The following is a 21,616-nucleotide window of genomic DNA, read 5'->3' as shown; positions in this document are numbered from 1 at the left end:
CTGCGTGGCATTTTGTAGGAGATTTTTAGAGCTTTAAAGGCAGATCCATCTCCATGTTGTATCTCCCAGCCAGGAGTGTGCACTGAGCAACACACAACAGCCTTTGAGCTGTTTGTGTCAGAACTGTTTGCTTGCTTAGTTTTAAAATGACCACATCCACACAGAAGGAAGGATTGCCACATCATGATACTCTGAAACTGTCCTTTGGCGCTTGATTTATAACAACTAAATACAAGGGGGTCAGTGGCCAGCTGGCCACCAAAGCAGGAAACTGAATGACAACGAGAATAAATAATGTTTCATGGAGCTGGAGTGTCTGGCAGTGCTAGAAGCTGGGAGTACAGATCAGCATCCAGAATATTAGCTGCAGGACGGGTTCTCAGATGGCTGCTGAGCTGTGTGCCAGCAGGGATGGCAGTGGGAGCAAACAGCGTGTGCGTTCATACCCCTCCACACACATCCATGGGCCCCTGCAGGAGCAGGAGTGTTGTATTGAATGCACAGATGAGGATTTTTGTTGAGGATGAGAGGAGTGACTGATACAGTTTTACAGAAGAGGTGTTTCTGCAGGTTTCCAAAGAATGAGAGACAGGCGTCCTTGGACAAATCTCTGGGAGAAGCAGAGTTTGGGAAATCCCCAGAGTTGGTAACAGAAGTGATTGATGTGATCTGTGAGATTATAGAATTGGTGAATGAAAAATGTTGTCTGGGCTGTGAGTCTGCACACGCTGCAAGGGGTGCTCACGGTTAACAGCGTTGTCATTTTGTGTGAGTCAGGAGAATGGTGGGCACTTCAGACATAAGGACTTGAGCACAGACCCAGGAGGAAAGCACGGGCATGGAGAGTGGCCAGGAGGGGCTATGACACTCTCCACATCTATGAGATTCAGCAAGGAAAGTCACTTCCAGACTACTTTGATGACATTAGACAAGGATTTGAATGCTCCTCCAAGAAAAGTGCCACCCCCACTGCCTCACTGCAGTTTGTCCAAGTTGACCTTAGTGGTTTCCTGCCAAAAATACCCGTGAACAATAATGACTTGTTAATGATTTATCCCTGTGTTCTCAAGTGCTGCACTGATTCCTAATATAACAGAAACCATCGAAGCAGTGCTCTGCAGGCTTCAAGGTTTTGGTTACAATGGCTTTTCATCCTTACGTGATGACAGTAATGCAGATTGTATGAGAAAAGGGAGAACTTGGTGGATTGGGCAGTGTAAATGCATGTTATTCAACGTAATGTAGGGGTCTTGGTGGAGAAATCAACTGAATTGTACTGCTGGAGAAATCAGATGAACTGTAATGAAGAACCATCCCTTCCAGAGCCTGTGTGGTGGTAAACAGACACATCAGCTGTTTGACGAATTTGCCTTCTGCAAAGAGATCTGCAAATTCACACTGTTAGGGCTGGGTATAGCTCTGGAGCTGTGAGAGCTGTGTCTTTTTCTGGGAGATGGACACCTGTCATTTTCACAGAGCAGAAGTATGCAGTCTTACAGCACGGAGGGACGAGATACAACATTAAAAAACCTGTTCTCTGTGCTTCGAGCGTGGCTGTGTAATAAACCCTTGATCAAACATCCTGCCTTGGTGAGGGAGAACACGGGAAGATGAAAAGCAGCCGATGCATACAGAGGCAGAATTTGTGATTGCAACAACTCCAACCTACCTCCACCCTTCAAAGCCAGGAGAAAAGGCAAGCAAGCCCAGGAACTGGAGTTTGCATGAGTCAATTCAGGTGTAGATGGCTGATTATATACAACATAGAGTTGTTTTATCACCAAGAAGCCAAATCAGAAGCTCTTGACAGTTCTAGGTCCTCTTTTCCATTGGTCATACTCTGACAGGGACCCGAGAATCCGTTTTTATTCAAACAAACAATAAGCAAACAAAAAAACAAAACAGCGACAATGCACAGAGTTGGCTGGCGTCATGCTGACCATTAGATCCCCTAATCTGCAGTAACTGGAGATAGGAGAGAGCCTTCCGCCCTGTAAGCAGGAGGATTTTTCTGCTTTCAAAATCTTTTTTATTCCTAACTCCCATGGGAGTTAGGGGTCTTTGCCCCCTTCCGTACTTCTGGAGGAGACGTGAGTAGATGAGAGTTGGATCCTCCAGCTGAGGTGATGTCGCAACTAACCTACTTTCACTCCCTAAAAAAAACACATCTGCGACTGGCTCCTTTCCCATTTTGATGAACAACAATAAAAAAAAAGGCTCTTAGAGCTCAGTCAGTCTGTACCATTTTAAAGTAAGTTTTGGTCAAAGTATTGGGTAGCCTCGATTGAAGACAGTGTAGGTAATTTTCTACTTGATCACGTTCTGTCAAGCAAGGAAGTTATTTCACTTTCTGTCCTGGATGCTGTGAATTCGCAGTTCTGTGCTACTCTGAACACTGCAGCAGTGGCTGAAAATGGAAATTTCTTCACCTTTTTGGCCTCAGTCTCTTGAGTACTGGGCCAAGAGCTGTGTCATCTTCGTCCCTAAGAACTCTGTGTGGAGACATGCCCTTTGGTGATGAATGTTGGATTCTTCAGAGGCTCCCAGCAAGCTGAAACTAAGAGGAAGAGTTATGCTTACCTACTTCAAGCTCCTTGCAGCTAGCCAAGCTCTTTGAATGCTGGTGAAATCTTTGGTTGCTGGAATTCCCAGGATGAAAGCTTGGCTACACACAGAAAGGCTGGTGATAGTCGAGGGTGTGTCTTGGAGCTAACAGAGATTGCCTTCAGGAGTCTCCTGTGAGAATATCCTCAGTCAAAATATCTATTGACAGAGCTGAAATCTATCATGGAGTTAATCCGAAGTGGATATTGTGGAAGAAAATACAAACGAGCAAAAAGGAAAGGAGACATTTATGTGAAATCATCAAGCTGTTAATCACTGTGCTCTGCATACATCCTCCAGAGCAGGAACACCCCAAGCTTACATCGACTGGGTGCTGGGAAGACATGAGGCGGAAGACCACTTTCTGATTGATATCTGTTGGTTGGTGAGAGACAGGGGGTTGAGTTACATCCATGTGGGGTTTGACCCTGTATGCCTGTGCTGACATTTTTATTTCCACTCAGCGTCTGAAGTGGAATCAATTTTGAAACCTTTCTGACTTTTCTGTTTAAACTGGTGCAAACTTGTGCAACCACATGTTGTGTGGCCTTAAAAAGAACACGTGTGTATGTTGGAAGTGAAAGTCTGCAGCTGTGCCAGGGCTGGGACCCAGACAGCCCATCTTTCTTGCCTCCTGTAGCAGTAGATGAGCTCAGCATCCCCCAGAGCCCAAAGCTGCATTCTCTGCATTCCTGTAGCTCCTTAGATGTCAGTGATGTCATCAATAGCAGCCAAGGAAATGCAGATCCCAGAGGGCCCAAACTCATGTCTTAGCAAGTAAGCGTAGGAGGAACCAATTTTTGTAGTGTGCTGTACTGTACGAGCAAGTTTTATTGAATCAAATCACAGCAAATGTGTTTGCATCTACGTTTTGTCTCTTGGCAATACTACAGCATCCAAGAGGAGCTGTACTTCTGTCCATCACCAGCCATTCTCTCATTCCAATGAAAACAACTGCAGCTGTGCAACAAGACAATAGGAAGTCAAGTATGATGTATGATTAAAAAGCAAGGCGTGTGTTCCTTTAGCTGTTCTGAATTCTTCACCATTATTCCTAGAACCTGCTGACACGCTGTATTTCATGCAGCTGGTTGGCACCACGTGAAGGCATCCCTTGTAAACTCCAGCCTTGGTGTCATGGACGAGACCTTGCCAGACTGCTGAGGAAACTCTTCTGCATTTTTGGGGGGCAGGACAAACATGCCTTGTTTTGGGAACAGAGTAGCAAATTTTTAATGCAAATTTTCATCCTTTTTTATTTTTCCCTTTTCTTTAGTTGATGGCATACCAGTGCTGCTGCAGCATCCTAGCAGGCATGCTGTCCATCGATTGATGCTGCTGGTGTGGCTTGATAGATTTGAACCCCAGACTGCACTGAAGCAGAAGCTTTTAAACAATGCTCTGTGGACCACGGATACCTTGAAGCCAGGGTAGCTCAGTCTGCAGAATGTCTACTGAACTGCATCAATAACATTTTCCAGCATAAACTGGTGACTGGGGGAACTGAACTGGTGGTCCAGGAGGGTGTTTCTATCTTGAACTGAGATTATTTTTTTCCTGGTTGTTTATAGGAAGCTGTCTTTGACAGAAGCTTCTGGGAGATGTACATGACCCACATTAGCTTTTTGTTCTCACCGGAGGCAGTGCCGAACCTCCTCTGGGTTTAGAGGTGTAGGAATAGCAGTGGGATAGAGCACTCATTGGAACTGTGGCATTTCCTGCCTCCAAAGCAGTTCACTGTGTAGCCTCAGTGTTACTTGAATGTGGCTCTGTGTTATTTGTCTGTAATTAGAGCAGCTTGCCAGTTCTTGATTTCATCCCTCCATTTCTACAGTGTTTCCAGACCCTGTGCAGTTTGCCCTGGAGAGCTGGGGCTTGTTTTCTAAACCAAATTTAGCCAGGCCTTATACCTACACCTGCATATTTCCAACTACAAATAACAATGGAAGTGATTTTATCTAATCTCCCATCACCTGGTTCGCTCTTGTCCACACTCTTAGGCACGAGGGTGTTGAAAACAGGCAGGAGCAGCTTTAAGCTGTGTAACCACCAGCATCAATGCAGCCGTGCTATGCAGATGGCGTGTGGGGAGCAAGGTACGGGCGGCAGCAGCAGCCTCATGCAGGCAGGGCACAAGGGAAAGCAACACTGACTGTGTGGAGAGCAAAGCAGTTCAGGAAAAGCCCTCAGAGATGTCCTGCAGGGAAGAGCCTGCCCGAACAAACAGTGCCCGGGGCTGTCAGGTGCTTTTATGTCTCTGCATGACACGGCGGCCGGTCCCCAGGACACCTTGGAGAGCAGGGCCTTGACTTTCTAGCTTGAGGAGTGAGTGCGGAAGGCCCCTCCTCTACGCCGGCATTTCGGCGCTGAGCTTTGGAAGGACTCCAGGCAAGCAGTGAAGGGCTCTTTGATAATATCTGACGGGCGGGTAAGAATTTTGGGCAGCGGCCAAGATACACATTGCCTGTAATCGTTAACTCAGTCTGTAAACAGTTCAAACGGCACTGAAGAGGCCGTCAGTTATTACATTGGAAGCAGCCTTTCATCTCCCCGCTCAGAAGCCAGCCGTACAGTGCTGGCCCCTGCTGCGCTGACTGTAGCTGCAGGTCTGCAGGCAGGGCAGGCAGCGCTTGGTCATACAATGCGCGCCTTGCTGAATGGCTGACCTTCAAACCTTCCGTGCTGAAGCAATAGCTAAATCATTAGTTTCCTTTTGTTGTGCACCTGGCTGAGGCCAGGGATATTCAAGGGGGATGGGATGGGAGCTGGATGCCGTTCTCTGGTGCACAGTGCAGGAACCCCAGCAGGGCTGTCTCCTGACCCCACGCCCGCCGCGTGCCTGCGGCTCTTCGCCGACGTGCACAGGCTCGTGGCATATAGTGGCACACATCAGGTGTTCAAGCGACAGTCAAGGCAGCACTGCTGCTGAGCTTTCATCTTCAGAAGAGCATTGGAGGATTCCTCAGTCCATGTCAACCTGGAGAGAGCCTCTGGGCTCCTTCCAAGAGCTGCTCAGCCCTCCTTGAGTTGTGTGATGCTTCAGAAGAAATAATGACATCATCTGTCCCAAGGAGAATTTCCTTATTCGTCTTTGCTCTTCTTGATCTGTTATCTCCTATCTAGAAGAGCAAGAATGCTTTCTGGCATCCACTTTCAAGACTTTAACTTTGAATTCCACTTCAGGAACTTGCTAGTTGAGGAAGCAATATTCTTGTCTGTGCAGTAGAGTGGCCTGGGTTTGGGTGAGTGTTTGCATTTGGCCCATTGCTGCAGAGTTGCCTCTGGTGTCAGAGCTTTCTGCTTGATCTATCCAGACTCAGTGTAAGCGTGCCACCCCTAAGCTGGCCCCAAGTGACCAGACAGCTTTGTGTGATGATGATACAGATCTGTGCTTTGCGTGGCAGGAAGGATGCCTGTACAACTGCTTGGGTTTTGTCTTTTGTTGAGGGGCAAGACTTCTGGCTCAGGGGCAACACTTGAATGAGTCTTTGTGGAACGGTTTTAACCTGCAGGCTGTAAAAGGGGCCAGCATGGTGCAAGAGGCTGTTGTGTAAGAGAGCATTGGGGTATTGGGATTGGTGGTGGCATTTTCCCCTCTAGGGTATATGGAACAGGCAGTAAACATGGGTTGGATGCACTTCACTTGGCCTTGACTCTCAGACTGCCTGTGCGTGCACGGAGGCAGCAGGAGCATGAGCTGTTCTCCCGTGACTTGGGCCAACTTGCCAATACTTTCATTTAGCGGTGTGAGTCAGGGCTGACCAGAGAACCTCCCTTCGCCTTTGATATTCCAAAAGGGGTACGTGGACCAGAGAGAGTCAACCAGACATCATGATGAAACAGTTCCCCATGTTCCATTGCTGACCTGTATTATCATTGCGAAGACCGTGCAAGAACAGGTGACATTTGCTTTCCCTGTACCAGACCTCTGTCTACAGGAGAGCAAACTTCAGCAGAGCTGCCAAAGGACAGTGAAGTGAGTAGAAAGGGTTTTCACCAACACCATGGCCATGCTTGTGCAACTAGACAGAAAAGATCCAGACTTAGTGACTCACCTACAACATCTAATCCTGCACATGGGGTAATCAAATAAACATCCCTGTTGTGGTTCAGCACTTCTCTTTGTTGCTCACCAGCTTTGTCATGAAAACGGGAAGGAGATGCAGTTGTTGATTAGGGGCTGACTGATTGTGTCAAACTCTCAGACACTGCTTTAGACAGTCTTTAGATGTGCCAGAGCTCATGAGCACAGGAGTATGGCAGTGACAGCATGTAGGTCCTTTGTCTCCTCTCCCACCTCCCACCAATCCTACAGGGGACGAGGATGCTTGGCTGAGCTACTCACATGCTGAGATAGGACCTGAGTCTCTCTAAGAATAATGTGTTTGTTATCAGTGTATGTGTTTGTCTGTGACTCATATGTGGGTAAGGTGTGTTTGCTTTTATAACAGATCTTGAAACTTTATGCAGGGAAATTAAGAAGTCCCATATCCTGATGGCTAGGCTTCATGCCCAGGAGTCATGGAAGCTGCAGTTTTTCCTCAGGCCCTTTGAAACATTCTGCCATGCTCTTCCTTTCCAATCCAGCCATTTCCATCTTCTTCGGTTCACTCCACCTCCCAGCCTCACCCTTTCTTGTTCTCCTACATGCTTCCAGCAGCATCCCACAGTGCTTTTCAGCTCCATCTCTGATACCAGCCTTGTTGTAGCCTTCCCATTGGCTGTGCCTGTGAGTGGAGTGGCAGCTAAAAACTGGAGTGATGTTCATGTAAGTGGGGCTTCTGCTGAGATGGTATAGCAGAAAGGTTCAAATAGACAGGGAAGAGTCCCATCCAGGAACAAGCATTCACGGAGTACAAGCACTGGAGGAGGTGAGGAAGGAGGATCTGATGGCTGAGGCTGTCCCCAGTTGGCAGCAGCATTCTTTGGGCTTGGGCCTGTTCCACCCCTGCCATGCAGAGGTGCAGGAGTTTTCACTGGTGTCAGCATTTGCAGCCATATTTGTACACTGACAGTTCTTGGAGATGTGCCACGCAGTTGCAGGGCCACTTTTCAGAGCTGGTGGGACTCCCTTGGTCCTTCATGTGGCGATCCTATTGCAGGTGCCTGTTCTCCATCTCCCAATGGACCTCAGCAAGGGGTCTGGGCTGATAACTCCCACCACAAGGTCATTTTTAGCAGCAAAGATAGGAAGGATGCTAGTAGAGCAGTTCCACTTGCTTTTTCAAAACCTTTGAAGGAACATCATTTCTTTAGCTTAGAACCTCACTGACAGATACTCAGCACAGATGAGGATTAACCAGTGTAGACCCCGATATCCACAGGTACAGAAACATCTGTGTTCAGCTCTCGTGAGCTCAAGCACTGTGACACCCACAGGACCGGGTGAAGCAAGTAGGTCACTGGGGAGCAGGTATCTCTGGATGATAAGCAGTGGCACAACAAACAGTGCCTAAGATGCTATGTGCCCTCCAAAGGCTGCTGCTTGCTGTGCCCTAGGCTCCTTGCTTATCTCCTTGCCGTTGCCAGGCTGCCTTGTTTTGTTGTGCAGCTCCCGTGTGAGGGAGCTTTTCCATCAGAGGACTTCCATGCACTGTGCCTTGCTGCAACAGAAGCCCATGCAAAACACTCCCAGCATCAGCTGCAGCAGTGGAAACACCAAACTGGAAAAATCAGTGCACACTTCTCACGCTTGAGTGTTCCCTAAAGTCATGTGCGGGAGTGAAAGGGATGAGGCTGCTGGCATGTGTGCTGGGTCAAAGCCCTGAGTCACAGAGCTGCTTCCCGTGGGCAGCAGGAGCCTGCAGGGTAGAAGAAGCTCTCCCAGCTCTCTGGCACTGACCACAGCCCTCAGCTTTAATACACTATTTGATTTCTAGCCCAAATATCTGTGGTAAAGGTATGTGTGCAGCCCGTGGTGCTGCACCATGCACGCTGTGCCTGTGGTTGCAAGAGGAAGGTGGGCAGCACTGAGGTGGGAGGATGCTGGTGCAGGGGGCTGACTTGAGGCAATGGGGAAACGTGCAGCCCCCACCTGCAAAGGGAGGTTGGAGGGCAAAGGCTCCACTTATAGACACTTAACACCACTGGGATGGGGAGAGAGGCCTAAAATGAGAGAACAAGGTATATAAACGACCCTCTCTGAGAACACTGCGTGTAAATGCCCCCTACCTGAATCCCACTGAAGCTCCAGCACGCCCGACGTCTGCTTCTGACAGCACTCAGTGTCAGATGTGAGGGGAAAACACGGTGCCCAGTGATGCTCACACATCCCCCTGTGCCGGGCAGGCAGTACTCAGAGCCAGGGCTGGCAGCTGCCTGCTGGTGCAGGGCAGCCCTTTCATGGTTCCCTGTTCCACCGATTTGTCTAATTGCTTTTTAACCCATAGCTTTGGCATTCCCAGCATCCTGTGGGAACAAGCCTTGCCATTTGACCAGACCGCGCGTCGGCTCCACTTCTGTTTGTTTGAAAATTCCTGCTTGATAATTTCACTTGGTGCCCTGGTGCTTTTGTTTGAGAAATAGTAAATAATCACGCTCCATTTGCTTTCTCCATATTTTTCATGATTGTGCTTAGCTCTAAAATACCTCATCTCTACAAACCTAAAGAATTTGTGTTTGTTTAATCTCTTCTTGCACAGAAACACTTCCTTCTCTTTAATGTGGAGTGAGCAGAACTTGTGATTTCGAGGTGTTGACACACTGCAGCTTTATCTGCTAGATTTGCTGGTTTGGTTCTTTGAATTCTCCTGCAGTAATGCCTATTAGTCTATCTGCCTTCTGACTGCTTCAGGTGATTCAGTAACTGCTCACAGTGACCCCAAGTTCTCTGTTGAGTGTGACAGCTAACCCAGGGCTGATCCAGTGGCTGTGTGCTTCATGATTGTTGGTTTGTTTTTAAACACTTACTGTCATTCTGTCACTTGATGTCAGGAGATCCCTTTATAGCCAATGTCATGTTTACCAGCTTGAATATTTATGTGTTATTGAGAAACTCAGCCACTTAATTATTCCTCTCATTTTCCAAATCCTTTGTGAGTACGTTCAGACAATACAGTTTACTTCTGGGGCTTAACTGGTAAATGTACTCCATTGTAAAGGCTGACCTGCTTTTTCTGTTCTTAGTTCAGGGCACTACTGCATAAATTCTGTCATCTTTCAGAGCTTTGACCTCGTAGAAGAACAGAAGTGGAGATCCCAGTGTACAGAATAAACTGGACCTCCCTTATTCTTTCACTTGCTTCTCGGAGCCCCGTAGGTTTGTGAAGCATAACTCCTTTCCCAAAAGCACTGTTGGCTCTCCCTTCCCTTCCCTGCTGTTTGGTTGGGGGATGTCAGGGTTACCGATCTGCTGTCCCCTGATTGCCTTCAAATTCTTCAAGTTCAGTTTCGTGTTTGCTGTATTCCTTTTTCCTGGTGCTGGGATCGATTTATTGATGAGTTATACACTGCTGTGAAGAGTTCTCCAGGTCAGTCCATGATTTGCATTGGAGCCCTTTGATGGACACTATTTTGTCCTGTTCTCTCTTTTCCAATTCCCTTTTATTGATTGGTTAGGGAATTTTTCACGACGCTTCAAATCAAATCAGTCCTTTTGACTCATGAAGAAACTGTGTGGAGAGCTCTGAGTTCAAAGAATACAGAGAAAACCAGGGCAAGTCACACACTTAGCTTTGGTGCTGGAGACCTTGCTTCACCAGCCTTGTCCCCAAAAAGCAGACGTCTTTAAGTGGTTCTCAGAAAAAGAAAACAAATTATCTCTTTAATTTTATTTTTTTTTTGTCATAGCTGATTCAGTGAGAATTAAATAAGCCTGAACTGCTGCAGGACTGATTCAGATAAGTCATTAGAAACTATTCTACCGTGCGGGGGAGAGCGCAGCCCTGGACTGGATTGCCTGGGGTGGGTGAGGAATCTCCATTTTTGGAGGTCTTGAAAACAGGTTAAGCAAGTGTCTCAGAGGAATGTTTTAGGTCTGGCTGATCCTGCCTTCGGGCAGCAGAGTGGGCTCGGTGACCTCTCAGGGTCATCTTTTTTTTCTGCTGTTTTAGAAGCGAAGCCCCCGGGTGGGTGCGTGGCACTTCCCCTGCAGCCGCCGCTCCCCGGGGCATCTCCATGGGCAGCTCTGCCGGTGGGCTCCTGCTGCTCCCAGTGCTGCACAGCGTGGGGCAGCTCGGGGCACAGTGCTGCCGGGAAAGGCTGCAAGAGCTTAGCAAGACAAGTTTGGTATTTTAGGAGGGATGGTGTGGGTGGAAATGATAGAGAAAAGGAGCTGCCATAGGGTAAGGAAATGAGAGAAAAAAAGGGCAGCAAGGGATGTGGGGGAAGCTCTGCATCCTGCTGAGCAGGTGGCAGGGAGAAATGAAGTGACAAAACCGGGGGGTTCACAAGCCTGACTGACTGGATTTTGCCCTTTCTCTGCTAGATTTGAGAGGCTTCCTAGGAGGAGAAATGACTTCTTGGTTTGGCAGCGAGTGCTGCAGAGATCCCCAGCCCACAGAAGTGGTTCAGTCCTGCAGGCAGTGAGCCGGTCTGTGGCCACACATGGTCTGCTTTTGGGGGCAGTGAGGGATGCTGATGCAGCAGTTGGAGCACAATCTCTGTCTTCGCTGTGGAATCTCATAATATTTGTTTTTCCACGTGATCCTTGGCTTACTTTTTAGGTCTGCTCTTGTCTCATGAGCACAATGTGCAGCTGTGATTGCTCACTCACTCACTCAAAATGCAGCAACTGATGCAGTGGAAGTGCCCAAAAATGCCAGTGTAGGATGTGAAAAGTAAGGGCCAGGTCCTGCTGCTTTGCGATGCTGAGCTTTCTTGCTTGCTTCCCCTCACTTCCACAAACTGATACATTAATAAAAGCTGCCCAATACTCTTAGAATTTATAGGCTTTTCTGTACCATAACCTCTTAATGCACTGCAGTTTAGTCACAGAGAAGGACGGCCCCTCACTACAAGAAGGACATTGAGGCCCTGGAGCGTGTTCAGAGAAGGGCAACAAAACTGGTGAGGGGTCTGGAGCACAAGTCTTATGAGGAGCGGCTGAGGGAGCTGGGATTGTTTAGTCTGGAGAAGAGGAGGCTCAGAGGAGACCTTATTGCACTCTACCACTTCCTGAGGGGGGTTGTGGTGAGGAGGGGGTAGGCCTCTTCTCCCTGATAAGTAATGACAGGACGAGAGGGAATGGCCACAAGTTGCGCCGGGGAAGATTGAGATTAGACCTGAGGAAGCATTTCTTTTCTGAAAGAGTGGTCAGGCACTGGAATGGCCTGCCTAGGGAGGTGGTTGAGGCACCATCCCTAGCGCTGTTCAAGAAGCGTTTAGATGAGGTGCTAAAGGACTTAATTTAGTAGTTGGGTAGAGATAGTGATAGGAGGATGGTTGGACTAGATGATCTTATAGGTCCTTTCCAACCTTATGAACTTATGAACTTATGATGCCTGACAGCTTTTCTAGGAAAAAAGCTGGGAAGATTCATGCAAGATGTCAGAATTCCCCAAAGGGAGCCAAGAATTGCAGCTTCCTTTGCCCTCCCATCCTTCATCCTTTCCCCCACTGCCAGGCTGAAAATCCAGGGGCAGTTGCAGAGTGCTGAGGCAGGGATGTGATGGTGCCAGCAGCTTGGCTCGAAGGGGTGAACATTTTTCCACAGATTGTGGTCCCTGAGGTCTTTCTTTCTCCCCTCTCATTCCTGGTATTTTCTGCAAAGTTCTTGCAGTTTTACCATTCTTCCTTGGACTTCTTTGACATCTCCTTTACAAATTCACCATAGTGTTGATGAGCTTGGTGGCAGAAGTGCTTTGCTATGACAGGAAGCTGGCCTTGAGCAGCAGGTCCTGCTCCCTGAGGCACAGCAGCACCCAGCCCAGCACTGCTGGGATGCTGCAGCCCAGAAGTCAAGGGCTGTGGTCTCATCAGGCTTTGAGTATCCATGACTGGGACAAAGCCAGACCTGTGTGATGCTGATAGCAGACACTACCTTTCCCTGAGATATCTTTCTGATGAATCAAACTTTGATTTGCTCTTTGTGGCATTCAGAGCCTCGCTGACACTCGCACACTGCCATGGGATGGAGCAGTGAGTGATGCCCACTGTGTGTCCTGCTCACTCTGCACAGGTCCTTGAGGCACAAAGTTTGTAGTGGACTACAGCCATCCATCACAATACTGAGCCTCAAAATCTGAGCTTCCTTTGCTTCTTTCTGTCCAACAGTCTCACCCGTTGTCCCTGTGCAACACCAGTGAGGATGAACACACAGAGTCAGGATTCATCACCATTGTCAAGCTCGAGCAGCCAGACCGGGATCCCAACCCGTGCCTGTCACTGGCTAACAAGGTATGTGCAAAAATGCCCCATATGGCACCAATGTGGGAAATGATGTGATGCAGGAAAGAGTAAAATTGTAATACTTCACCTGCTGAGGCACATGAAGGATCAGCACTGAGCAGTTCAGACAAAAGCCAATCAGACAGTCTGGAAATGGGAGGTGACACCTGAGCAGTGCCATGCATCCAAGGAATGGGACATCTCAGAGGTCTTTGGGTCAGGTCTCTGTGCCTCAGTGAATGGCAGTTACTGTGTCAAAAGTTGAGGTCACTGGTACAATTCTCTGGTAATAAGGAAGTCAGGTGGGAATGAGGGTCATTTTAAGCCTTAAAATCTTTGCATCTCTGATAAAGCTGAGCGGATAGAGGCTAGCATTGGCCTTCTCTTCGGGGGCTGAGTCTGTGTCCTTTAATTGTCTCTGGATAAAGTGTTATTTTCTGTAAGCACTGCACGAACATGAAGAGCCTTGTTTAGCTCTTTGTCTGGATTGCATTCGGATGATGAAGCCTCACTGTCTGATTTCTGTGGATGGTGATGTTCTGCTGGGGACAGACTCCTTTCCTGTCCTTGGCTGCAGAGGCCGGGCACAATTTGTACCAAGCAGCCCTTCCTGCACAGTGTCAGTTTCACAGAGGCTGTGGTGACAAACGCACGGAAAGGGGAGTGATGCTGAGACGACCACTGTGAAGGGATTTTACAGCTCGAGGCTGCTTTCTCACAGCCATACAGGCACCCAGGTGACAGTGCCTGGGGTGCTGGCTGCCAGCCTGCCTGCGGGTACTTCTGCTGCAGGACCTCTCCTGGAAATGCTCACAGCTCTCTCCCTCACTCAGGACTGTTTTAACCATGAAATACAGGCAGATGTTCTTCAGCTGGCCATGTCCCTGGGCCCTCCTTTGGACGTGTTCCCTGACTCCTTCACCCCCTGTAACTGCTGTCCTGCACTGGGGCCTATCTACTTCTCCATCCTCCTGAAGCTTCTGCCCTGCTCCTTCCCTCCAGCATTACACAAATCTATCCCCAATGCTTTGGATGGCACTTCTCTTTGGGAGCACAGGGGCAGCTGTGGGCTGTGGCTGGTGTTGGGGCAGGAGCCTTGTTCCCTTGGCATGCATTGCCTGTGGCAGAGCTCTGCATGTTGAATTGCAGCACTATATCAACGCTGATAAAAATAGTCATGTGCAAAGTGTTATGATAACCTCTCCTGCAGCTGTCACCCAGCCAAGCAGTGCACACAGACAGCACTTTCAAGCCCAGCATGAGAATGACTCCATCAGCCACCTGATGCACTTTTCTGCTTCTGTTCTCTTAGATGCCAGCCCTGCTTCAATGTCAGACCTGACTTTGGTAGGAAGGTGTCTGATCTGCCTGGGGAGAAACAGCCATAGGGGACACATGGGATCAATTCAGATTGATTCATTTCTATTTCTGCTGCATCATTTGCAATCCTGCGCTGTAGTCTTTCCCCATGTGAAACACTGATTCCAAGTCCGGTTGTCAGACTGCTGAAATCTCCTCAATCAACCAGTAAATGCATATTTGTACTGAGATTTTTTCCAGTCCTTAATGAGTGAGATGAGCTGAAAAGACCTGACACAAAGACAGTGAGCACTCAGCAGGTGGGCTGTAGATGGCCTGGACACAAGTTGCTTCTCTGCAACAGGAGTCTGAAAGATGGTGTGAAAGGTCATTTGCCTAGTCTCAGTTGTTCGTTTGTTTCCCCATCATTGGTGTCTTTAGCAGGATAAAATCTTTGTAGAGCTCTTCACTGTTCATCAAAGCTTGACTGGCTCCCATAGGTGGAAGTTGCTACTTGAAAGTCCTGTTTGCTCTTTGGTGCTGGCAAACACTGAGGATCCTCTGATCCCAGGCAGGACCCAAGGCTCTGATCTCTGTCCCGAGCCCCTAATTCCGCTTTTCCAGCTTCCCCGTTTGTTCTACCAAACCCAAGAGTGCCTAGTCCAGTGACTTGGAGCCTTCAGCCCAACCTCCTGGAGCTCTGTGGTCTTCCCCACATTCTCCATCCGCATCCTATCCCCAGCCCCCAGCTCCTCCCTGCCGATGAGGTGAGCTTGGAAGCTGCTTCCCCGGCGCTGCGTTTGATACTGCAGCTGGGAAGCTGCAGCACTGACCTCTGGCCCCTGAGCTGGAGTTTGGCAATGCAGCAGGTAAAGTGCTGCAGCAGCTCCGGCAGATCCCTGTTTGCACAGGCGCTCGGGACGCCCAGATCAAAGCGCTCCGCATGAGTAATAGCGGCCCAGCCCTGCACTTTGTTCGTGTTCCCGGCTCCTTTCACAAGAGCTGCCTCTGCCTGCCTCCAGGGCTCGGAGGGCTCGGTGGGAGAACGTGGGTGACCCCGTGAGGTCCTTCAGCGTGCATTGACCTCACCGGCACGGTATGCACACTCACTTTGCGTGGGTCCCAGAGCTGCGCCGGCCACACTGCAGCCAACGTGGGGCTGTGAGGAGCACGGCAGGGCTGATCCTGCTCGTCATCCTGGGCCTGCAGCCGCTCCCAGATCAGTGCAGAGGACAGGGAGCAGAGAAAGCAAGAGCAGGTGCTGGTTTCACCGTGTCGCACAGGAGCTGGGATGTAAGCTATTTCCTCAGCCTGAGTAGCAGTATTTCTTTCTCCTGTGAAGAACCGGGGAGGCAAATACTGATCCAAATGGTAGATATTAATGCAGATGTACGACATAAAATGTTTACTGAAGTTTCTGTTCTTTTGCACAGGCAAAGCTGGCTGGGGAGCGTGGAGCTCGTGCAATCCTTTTTGACATTACTGATGATGAAAGTGCTGCCGATCAGGTACAGAGCCCACAGATGTCACCAACTAAATCGCAGTGCCCCTTCTCCATCCCTAAATGTGCATAGATCAGGACCCGCACCACCAACACACAGCGGGAGGTCCTAGGAAGTCAGTGCGGCCTGGCTTGGGTAGTTAGCACTTACCCAGCTCACCCATGCACACAGCACTTGTCACTTTTGCTCACACTGTGGCACATTCAGATCTGCAGGAAGCACAAGCAGCTTGTGAACAGCACCTTGCTGGTCAAAGGATATTTTCTTGTCCATTAAAGGTGCCTTCCAGAAGCTGAGTGCTTTCTTGTGGGAAATCACAGATTACCAGAGCCCATCCATTAAGGCACAAAGTCACAAAGTCAGTAACTCAAAGGAGAGGGGATTTCTCAAGTTTTCAAGCAGAAGTCATGGCCACCCTGGTGTGCTGTTGGTGATACTCTGGCTGCAGGTTGAACATTGGTACTTTCACCAGCACTACTCATGTTTTTGCAGTGGAATAGATTTCTCACTGAAATAATCAGGCAATAATGAAAAACATCCAACACTAGATAAGAACGCAGATAGGGAAACTGTGCCTAAGATTAGCAAAATCTGGAGGAGAGATCAGACTTGGAAGGGGTAGTCCTTCTTTCAGGCTGTTCTGGAACATCTCTCACCATGTTCGTTTCGTTACAGCTGAGAAAGCCCAGAGGTCTGAGTCAACCTGTGGTGCTGATCAGGGGCCATGATGCTGAGTTGCTCATGGGCGTCGTGAACAAGAACAGAGAAGCTCATGTGAAGATAGAGGTCAAGGAGCCACCAGCTTGGGTGAGACACACTGTTCCCACTGCTTCTGTATCCTTTCTCCCCAGGACTTTCCCAAAGCTGCTGAGCTTCCTTCCCCAGGGTTGGAGGTGACATTACTTTACAGGAGCTCTGCAGAGCCATTCTCCCTGCCTGCACCATTCAGATGATATGCTGCAGAGAAACACTCAAAAGCTCTTTCAGCTTACTTACAGTTTTTGCTTAAACATCATAAGTGAGCTGAGGGGATTTCCTATCTCTCCATATGAGACCAAGCCTTGATTTTCTTATCTTGTGCTACCTTGGAGCATGGCCTGTAGTGTGCTGAGGTGCTGCAAAATCAAAAGTCCATTCCTGCTGGAGTGTGCAAAAAAGACTGAACCCTTTTCCTTTTCTTTCATCTCTAAAAACCAAGGAAGCAGAGTTTGGCCAAAGATCATGTATCCAAATGCTGATGGTCAGGAAGAGATCAGGATTCCCCTGCTTAACCTCTAAGTCCTATCTGCAAGGGTAATTTCTTTCCTGTTGTATTCAACAGCCTGACTACGATGTGTGGATCCTTCTCACTGTGGTCAGCACTGTTGTTGTCATCATTTTGATTTTTGTCGTCCGTACGAAGTGCCAGCTGAACAGGACACAGGTGAGAATTTCACAGAGCAGACGTGTCTGAACAAACAGAAATGCACTGAGGGCAGCCCAGGACTCAGTCTGGGGGAGGAAATCTGTGCCGTGGAGACAAAGCAGGTGTGTGCCTGGGGTGTGTGGAATGGTCCCAAGGTGGGCAGGCAGCATCCCTTGTGCAGTGATCGTGCTCTCCTCCTGCCACACCACCCATTCAGATGTATCTCTGGATTTGAAAATGTCCTACTTTTCCAATAGAAGGACAAGCCTCTGGGGATCGAAAGTTCAGCACTGCTGAGTGGTTTTGAATGTCCACTGTCAGTTATCTCCTCGTGGTGACCAAGTCCCCTCTTGGAGAGGCAAACAATCACCCCTGGAAATCGCTCCCACATCTGCAATAATCACATTTTCAAAAGTAGAAGAACCTCATAGAACATGAGAATGCGTGGCTGAGCATCTCCTGAAAGCTTCTTTTCCTCCTGGCAGGATTCAGTACAGCAGCAGACCATGCAGGCCATCAGGCAGCTGGCCACACGCAAGTACCAGGCCAGGTGCCAGCAGGCGTCGTGGTGGGACTCAGCCAGCAGCTGCAGCTCGGCCCCGGTCTGTGCTATTTGCCTGGAGGAGTTCACCGAGGGCCAGGTAGGCTGTAGGCACAGCCGTGGGTGAGCCTCAGCTCTAAGCTGCGGTCAGAAGGGAGCTTGGCAGGGCTGGGAGGCCCCAGGGATGTTCCTTCAGCAGCTCCTGGAGGCTGGGAGAGGCTCGGCGTTGATGGAAGTCTGATGGCCTCTTGGCCAGAAGGCACTGGTCCTGCCTGCAGATTCCAGTTCCCTGAAGATGAGTCTCCAGTTGTAACTGAAGGGTATCATGTCCATCATGTGTCTGTGTTGAAACAGTGAGGCAAAAGTGGGGTTTGCTTCTAACCAGTCAGCCCACAATCTTCCTATTTCTGAAGGGCTAGCAGCTCTCTGGACATCACTCCCTAGGGCTACATGCAGAGAGCAGAACCAAATATGCCAGGCAGCTGCACAGCCTCTGCCATACAAAGGCTGTAATGGCTTGCTGCATGTCTCAGTCTTCTAAATATTGCCTCCTGGAACATCACGAGTCCCCTCTCTGTACCCACCTCTTAGGACAAGGCTCTCTTCACTCACCCTCCTCCTCCTCTCCTTGCTTCTTTCTAGGAACTGCGGATCATCTCATGCTCCCATGAGTTTCACCGGGACTGTGTTGACCCCTGGCTGCAACAGCACCACACATGTCCACTTTGCATGTTCAATATTCTTGGTAGGCATTTCCCAGCTAGGGACAGGGGTGGGTGCAGGGAGTGTGCCCAGGAGGACCACATACCCCTGGGCAATGCATGCAGTCAGTGCAGCACAGAAACATGTGTCTGTGCGGGAATTGGGGTATCGGGCAGTGTGTGCATGGTGGGGAGATGCCTGTGCATGTATACAGTCAAGTTCTGGGCTGGGGCAGGATCTGTGCCATTCCCAGGGCCTGTGGGAATAGTAGCTGGGGTCTGGGGTCAGGACAGCAGAAAGGTGTGCAAACCATAGAGAGGATTTGGTGGCAGCTGTGAGTTGCCACAGGGCGCAGGTGGGATGTGGGTATGGGTGTGTAGTGGAGGCTTGATGGTGCTGGGGCCACCACACCAGGCCATGGGGTGTACACTGAATGCTGCCTTCTCTCTTCACAGCCCGAGACTCAGTGGACCAGGCCGCAGTGACGGGCTCCAGGCTGGCTCCTCGGGACATGGAACCCGGACGGCGACTGCACCTTTTCCGCCAGCACCCAGGACATTCCCTCTACCACCTTCCACATCCCTACCCTCATATGAATCGCAGGAGCTTCCCCCCAGAGCCAGCTCATGTCAACCCCTTCTTCCACTCTCCAGAGCTTTCCCAGCTGGATTTTGGCACCATCCACTACATGCCATACAGGCCAGCCAGCTCCCTGCCTGCCTGCGGACACGTATCCCCCCTGGCCGCCGGTTTGCGGGGCCAGCAGCACCCCAACCCCTCAGCATGTGGGCAGCCACCCCACAGGACGTGTCCTCTGCAGCCCGCACCGCCCTGCCTGGGGCTGAAGGCATCCTTGGCACAGCGGCAACACCGGGTGCCCATCCTGCGCCGGGGGGTGAGCCACGGGCACCAGCACAACAGCAGCGGCTCTGGGGAGAGCTATCTCACGGAGCACAGCGGGTACCTGGCGGACGGACCAGGTAGTGACTCCAGCTCAGGGCCCTGCCACGGTTCCTCCAGCGACTCCATGCTGAACTGCACAGACATCAGCCTTCAGGGCATCCACGGCAGCTGCTCCACATTCCGCAGCTCCCTCAGTAGCGACTACGACCCCTTTGTGTACTGCAGCTCAGACGGGCCCACCACGGACAATGGGCCAGAGCGGCAGCGGCCACCAAGGGAGACGCGACCCAGATCCTTGGACCTGATGGTGCCTGGCAGTGCCGCTCCAGCCAAGGCCCAGGTGCTCAGCCACATCCACTACCACCACCACCAGCACCACCACTACAGGAGGGATGTGGAGTGCCCACCCGGCCGGGCAGGCATGGGCCCCGGGCACCGCAAGTCCCGATACTCTGGGGCTAAGGTTGGCTTTCATGGTGCTCGGACGCAAAAGAGGGCTGAGAGGAGCCATCACTGTCAGCAGCCTGTGGAAAGCAGGACAGAGTTGCAGGAGGCTCCTCCAGCAGGACAGCCAGCCTGTCCCCAGCAGGGCCGGGAGCCCCTGCATGCCCTCTCCGCTTCTCCAAACAGGTTGGACTTCGGTGTAGATGCCAACAGACAGTTGGGAGCAGCAGGCACATCCCCTGTGCTGCTGCCCCAGAGACACAGCTCACAGAGCCGACATCACCGTAGGAAAAGAAAGTGTTCCCTAGAGCTCGACCCCGCGCTCCTGCCCGAGGATTCAGCTTTTCCCAAAGCCTGTGATGCTCATGTTCCTCATGGCCACCCTGCTGGCCACCGCTGCTCACCCGAGGTCCAGCCCCTGATCCCGAGCTCTCCCATGCCCTGCAGCACGGGCTCCCGGCCACTGTGGAAGTGTTTGGTGCCGCAAAGCAGCTCAGAGCTGAAAAAGCAGGAGGAGGGGATGTCAGGACGGGAGGGAAACCGCACAGTTCCTGCTGGTTTCTCAGGAACAGGCACCCCAAGGCACTGCCCAGCTCAGCAGTGTAGGCAGGGTGAGTCTGGTCTGGGTCTCCTGGCAAGCAGGGGATGAGGGTGGATTGCTGCAGGCAAGGTGGGAAGGTGCTCTGGGTGCCCTCATGGTGAACTTTCTTACAGGGTCACTGGTGACAGAGGTGTGCCAGAGCTCACCCATCCTCAGGTGATGGCCGGAACAATCTGCACCTGCTGATGGTCTGAATGCACTAAGCCCTGCAGTCTCATCCTGAAATAACTCCAATGGGAAATAAGGCAGCTTTGTAGGAGTCTCTAGCAGGCAGAGTATCTCCCAAAGGAAGGGGTGGATCCGCATTTCTGGGTATCCTCACCTTGGTCTGGATGACCTGGTGGCAGAGCCCTTGTCGTTTAGGCTCATTGGGCTATGCTGTTGCAGTCAGCCCCAGCTTGCCAGCCTCAATAAGGAAGTGTGTGTGCATGGCTGCGGGTGGCACAGGAACAGACTGAATGAGTTTATGGATTTGTGCATCCCTCCTGTCTCACCTGCCTCTGCTAAATGGGAGTTGTTTCTTAGTGTCTTCTGGAAATTAGAAGCAATTAAGATCTGGCCCTTTGCCTAACTGCCATACGTCAGTTCTGCCTCCTTGAGTGAGAGGGAAAATACTTTTGAAAGCAGGATGTTTGGAGGCTCAGCTCCCTGGTTCCTCTGCAAACTGGGACCTGCAGGCAGCAGGGCAGGTGCCGGGCTCCTCTCCTTACCCTGCTGCTGACTCACTACCGGTCCATGTGCAAATCATTTTGATTTAGGTACCCTATACAGAACTAACAGCCTAATTTCTGGCCTGAAACTTGTGACTCACTGTGCCCATTTACCACACAGATAATAACTTCCTCCCCACGCTGTCTATCCAGCCCCACACCCCACCCAGGCTCCTGGCCACACCTGCCTGCGAGGAAGCAGTGAGGAAGAGGAGGGGCTGGCTGGGCACGGGGCTAGGTGCAGTCCCAGAAGAGTCTTTTTACCAGCACAGAAGCGCGTGGCACTGCAGATAGGTGGGGGTTTCTTTGAAGGGACCAGAGGGATGCTGCTCCTTTGGGAGGTACAGCAGTGCAGGGATCTGTCTGCAGTTTGCAGCAGCTCCAGGGCTGATGAAGTGCCCAGAGCTGGAAGCAGTGCACAGCTATGTTGTCAGGGCACGACCTCAAAGCACCGTGGTATGGTGCATTGCTCAGGAGCCGGTGTGAGTTCCCGTATCCAAACAAAGCCCATGCACTGGTGTGGCTCAGCCCCACTATCCCCAACCTGGGCGCTGCCCAGGAGAGGCACTGCCTTCCCTG

At 50.6% G+C, this 21,616-nt stretch overlaps 1 protein-coding gene across 1 annotated transcript in view; it reads left to right on the top strand.

Annotated features, from left to right (window-relative positions):
- RNF43 (ring finger protein 43) overlaps positions 1 to 21,616 on the top strand; it is a 52,330-nt gene that overhangs the window by 24,411 nt on the left and 6,303 nt on the right. The window contains exons 2-8 of the mRNA XM_065731681.1: positions 12,817 to 12,939; positions 15,663 to 15,737; positions 16,407 to 16,538; positions 17,053 to 17,154; positions 17,622 to 17,777; positions 18,320 to 18,422; positions 18,835 to 20,337. Coding sequence (XP_065587753.1) covers positions 12,817 to 12,939; positions 15,663 to 15,737; positions 16,407 to 16,538; positions 17,053 to 17,154; positions 17,622 to 17,777; positions 18,320 to 18,422; positions 18,835 to 20,337 — 2,194 coding nt within the window. The remainder of the gene's footprint in view (positions 1 to 12,816; positions 12,940 to 15,662; positions 15,738 to 16,406; positions 16,539 to 17,052; positions 17,155 to 17,621; positions 17,778 to 18,319; positions 18,423 to 18,834; positions 20,338 to 21,616) is intronic.

This window comes from Cyrtonyx montezumae, unplaced genomic scaffold, assembly GCF_038088225.1.
Source record: "Cyrtonyx montezumae isolate F1298 unplaced genomic scaffold, pur_monq_1.0 scaffold_15, whole genome shotgun sequence".
NCBI classification, from domain to species: Eukaryota; Metazoa; Chordata; class Aves; order Galliformes; family Odontophoridae; genus Cyrtonyx; species Cyrtonyx montezumae.
Note: the sequence above shows the minus strand (reverse complement) of the source record. Positions and strands in the feature narration are given on the sequence as shown.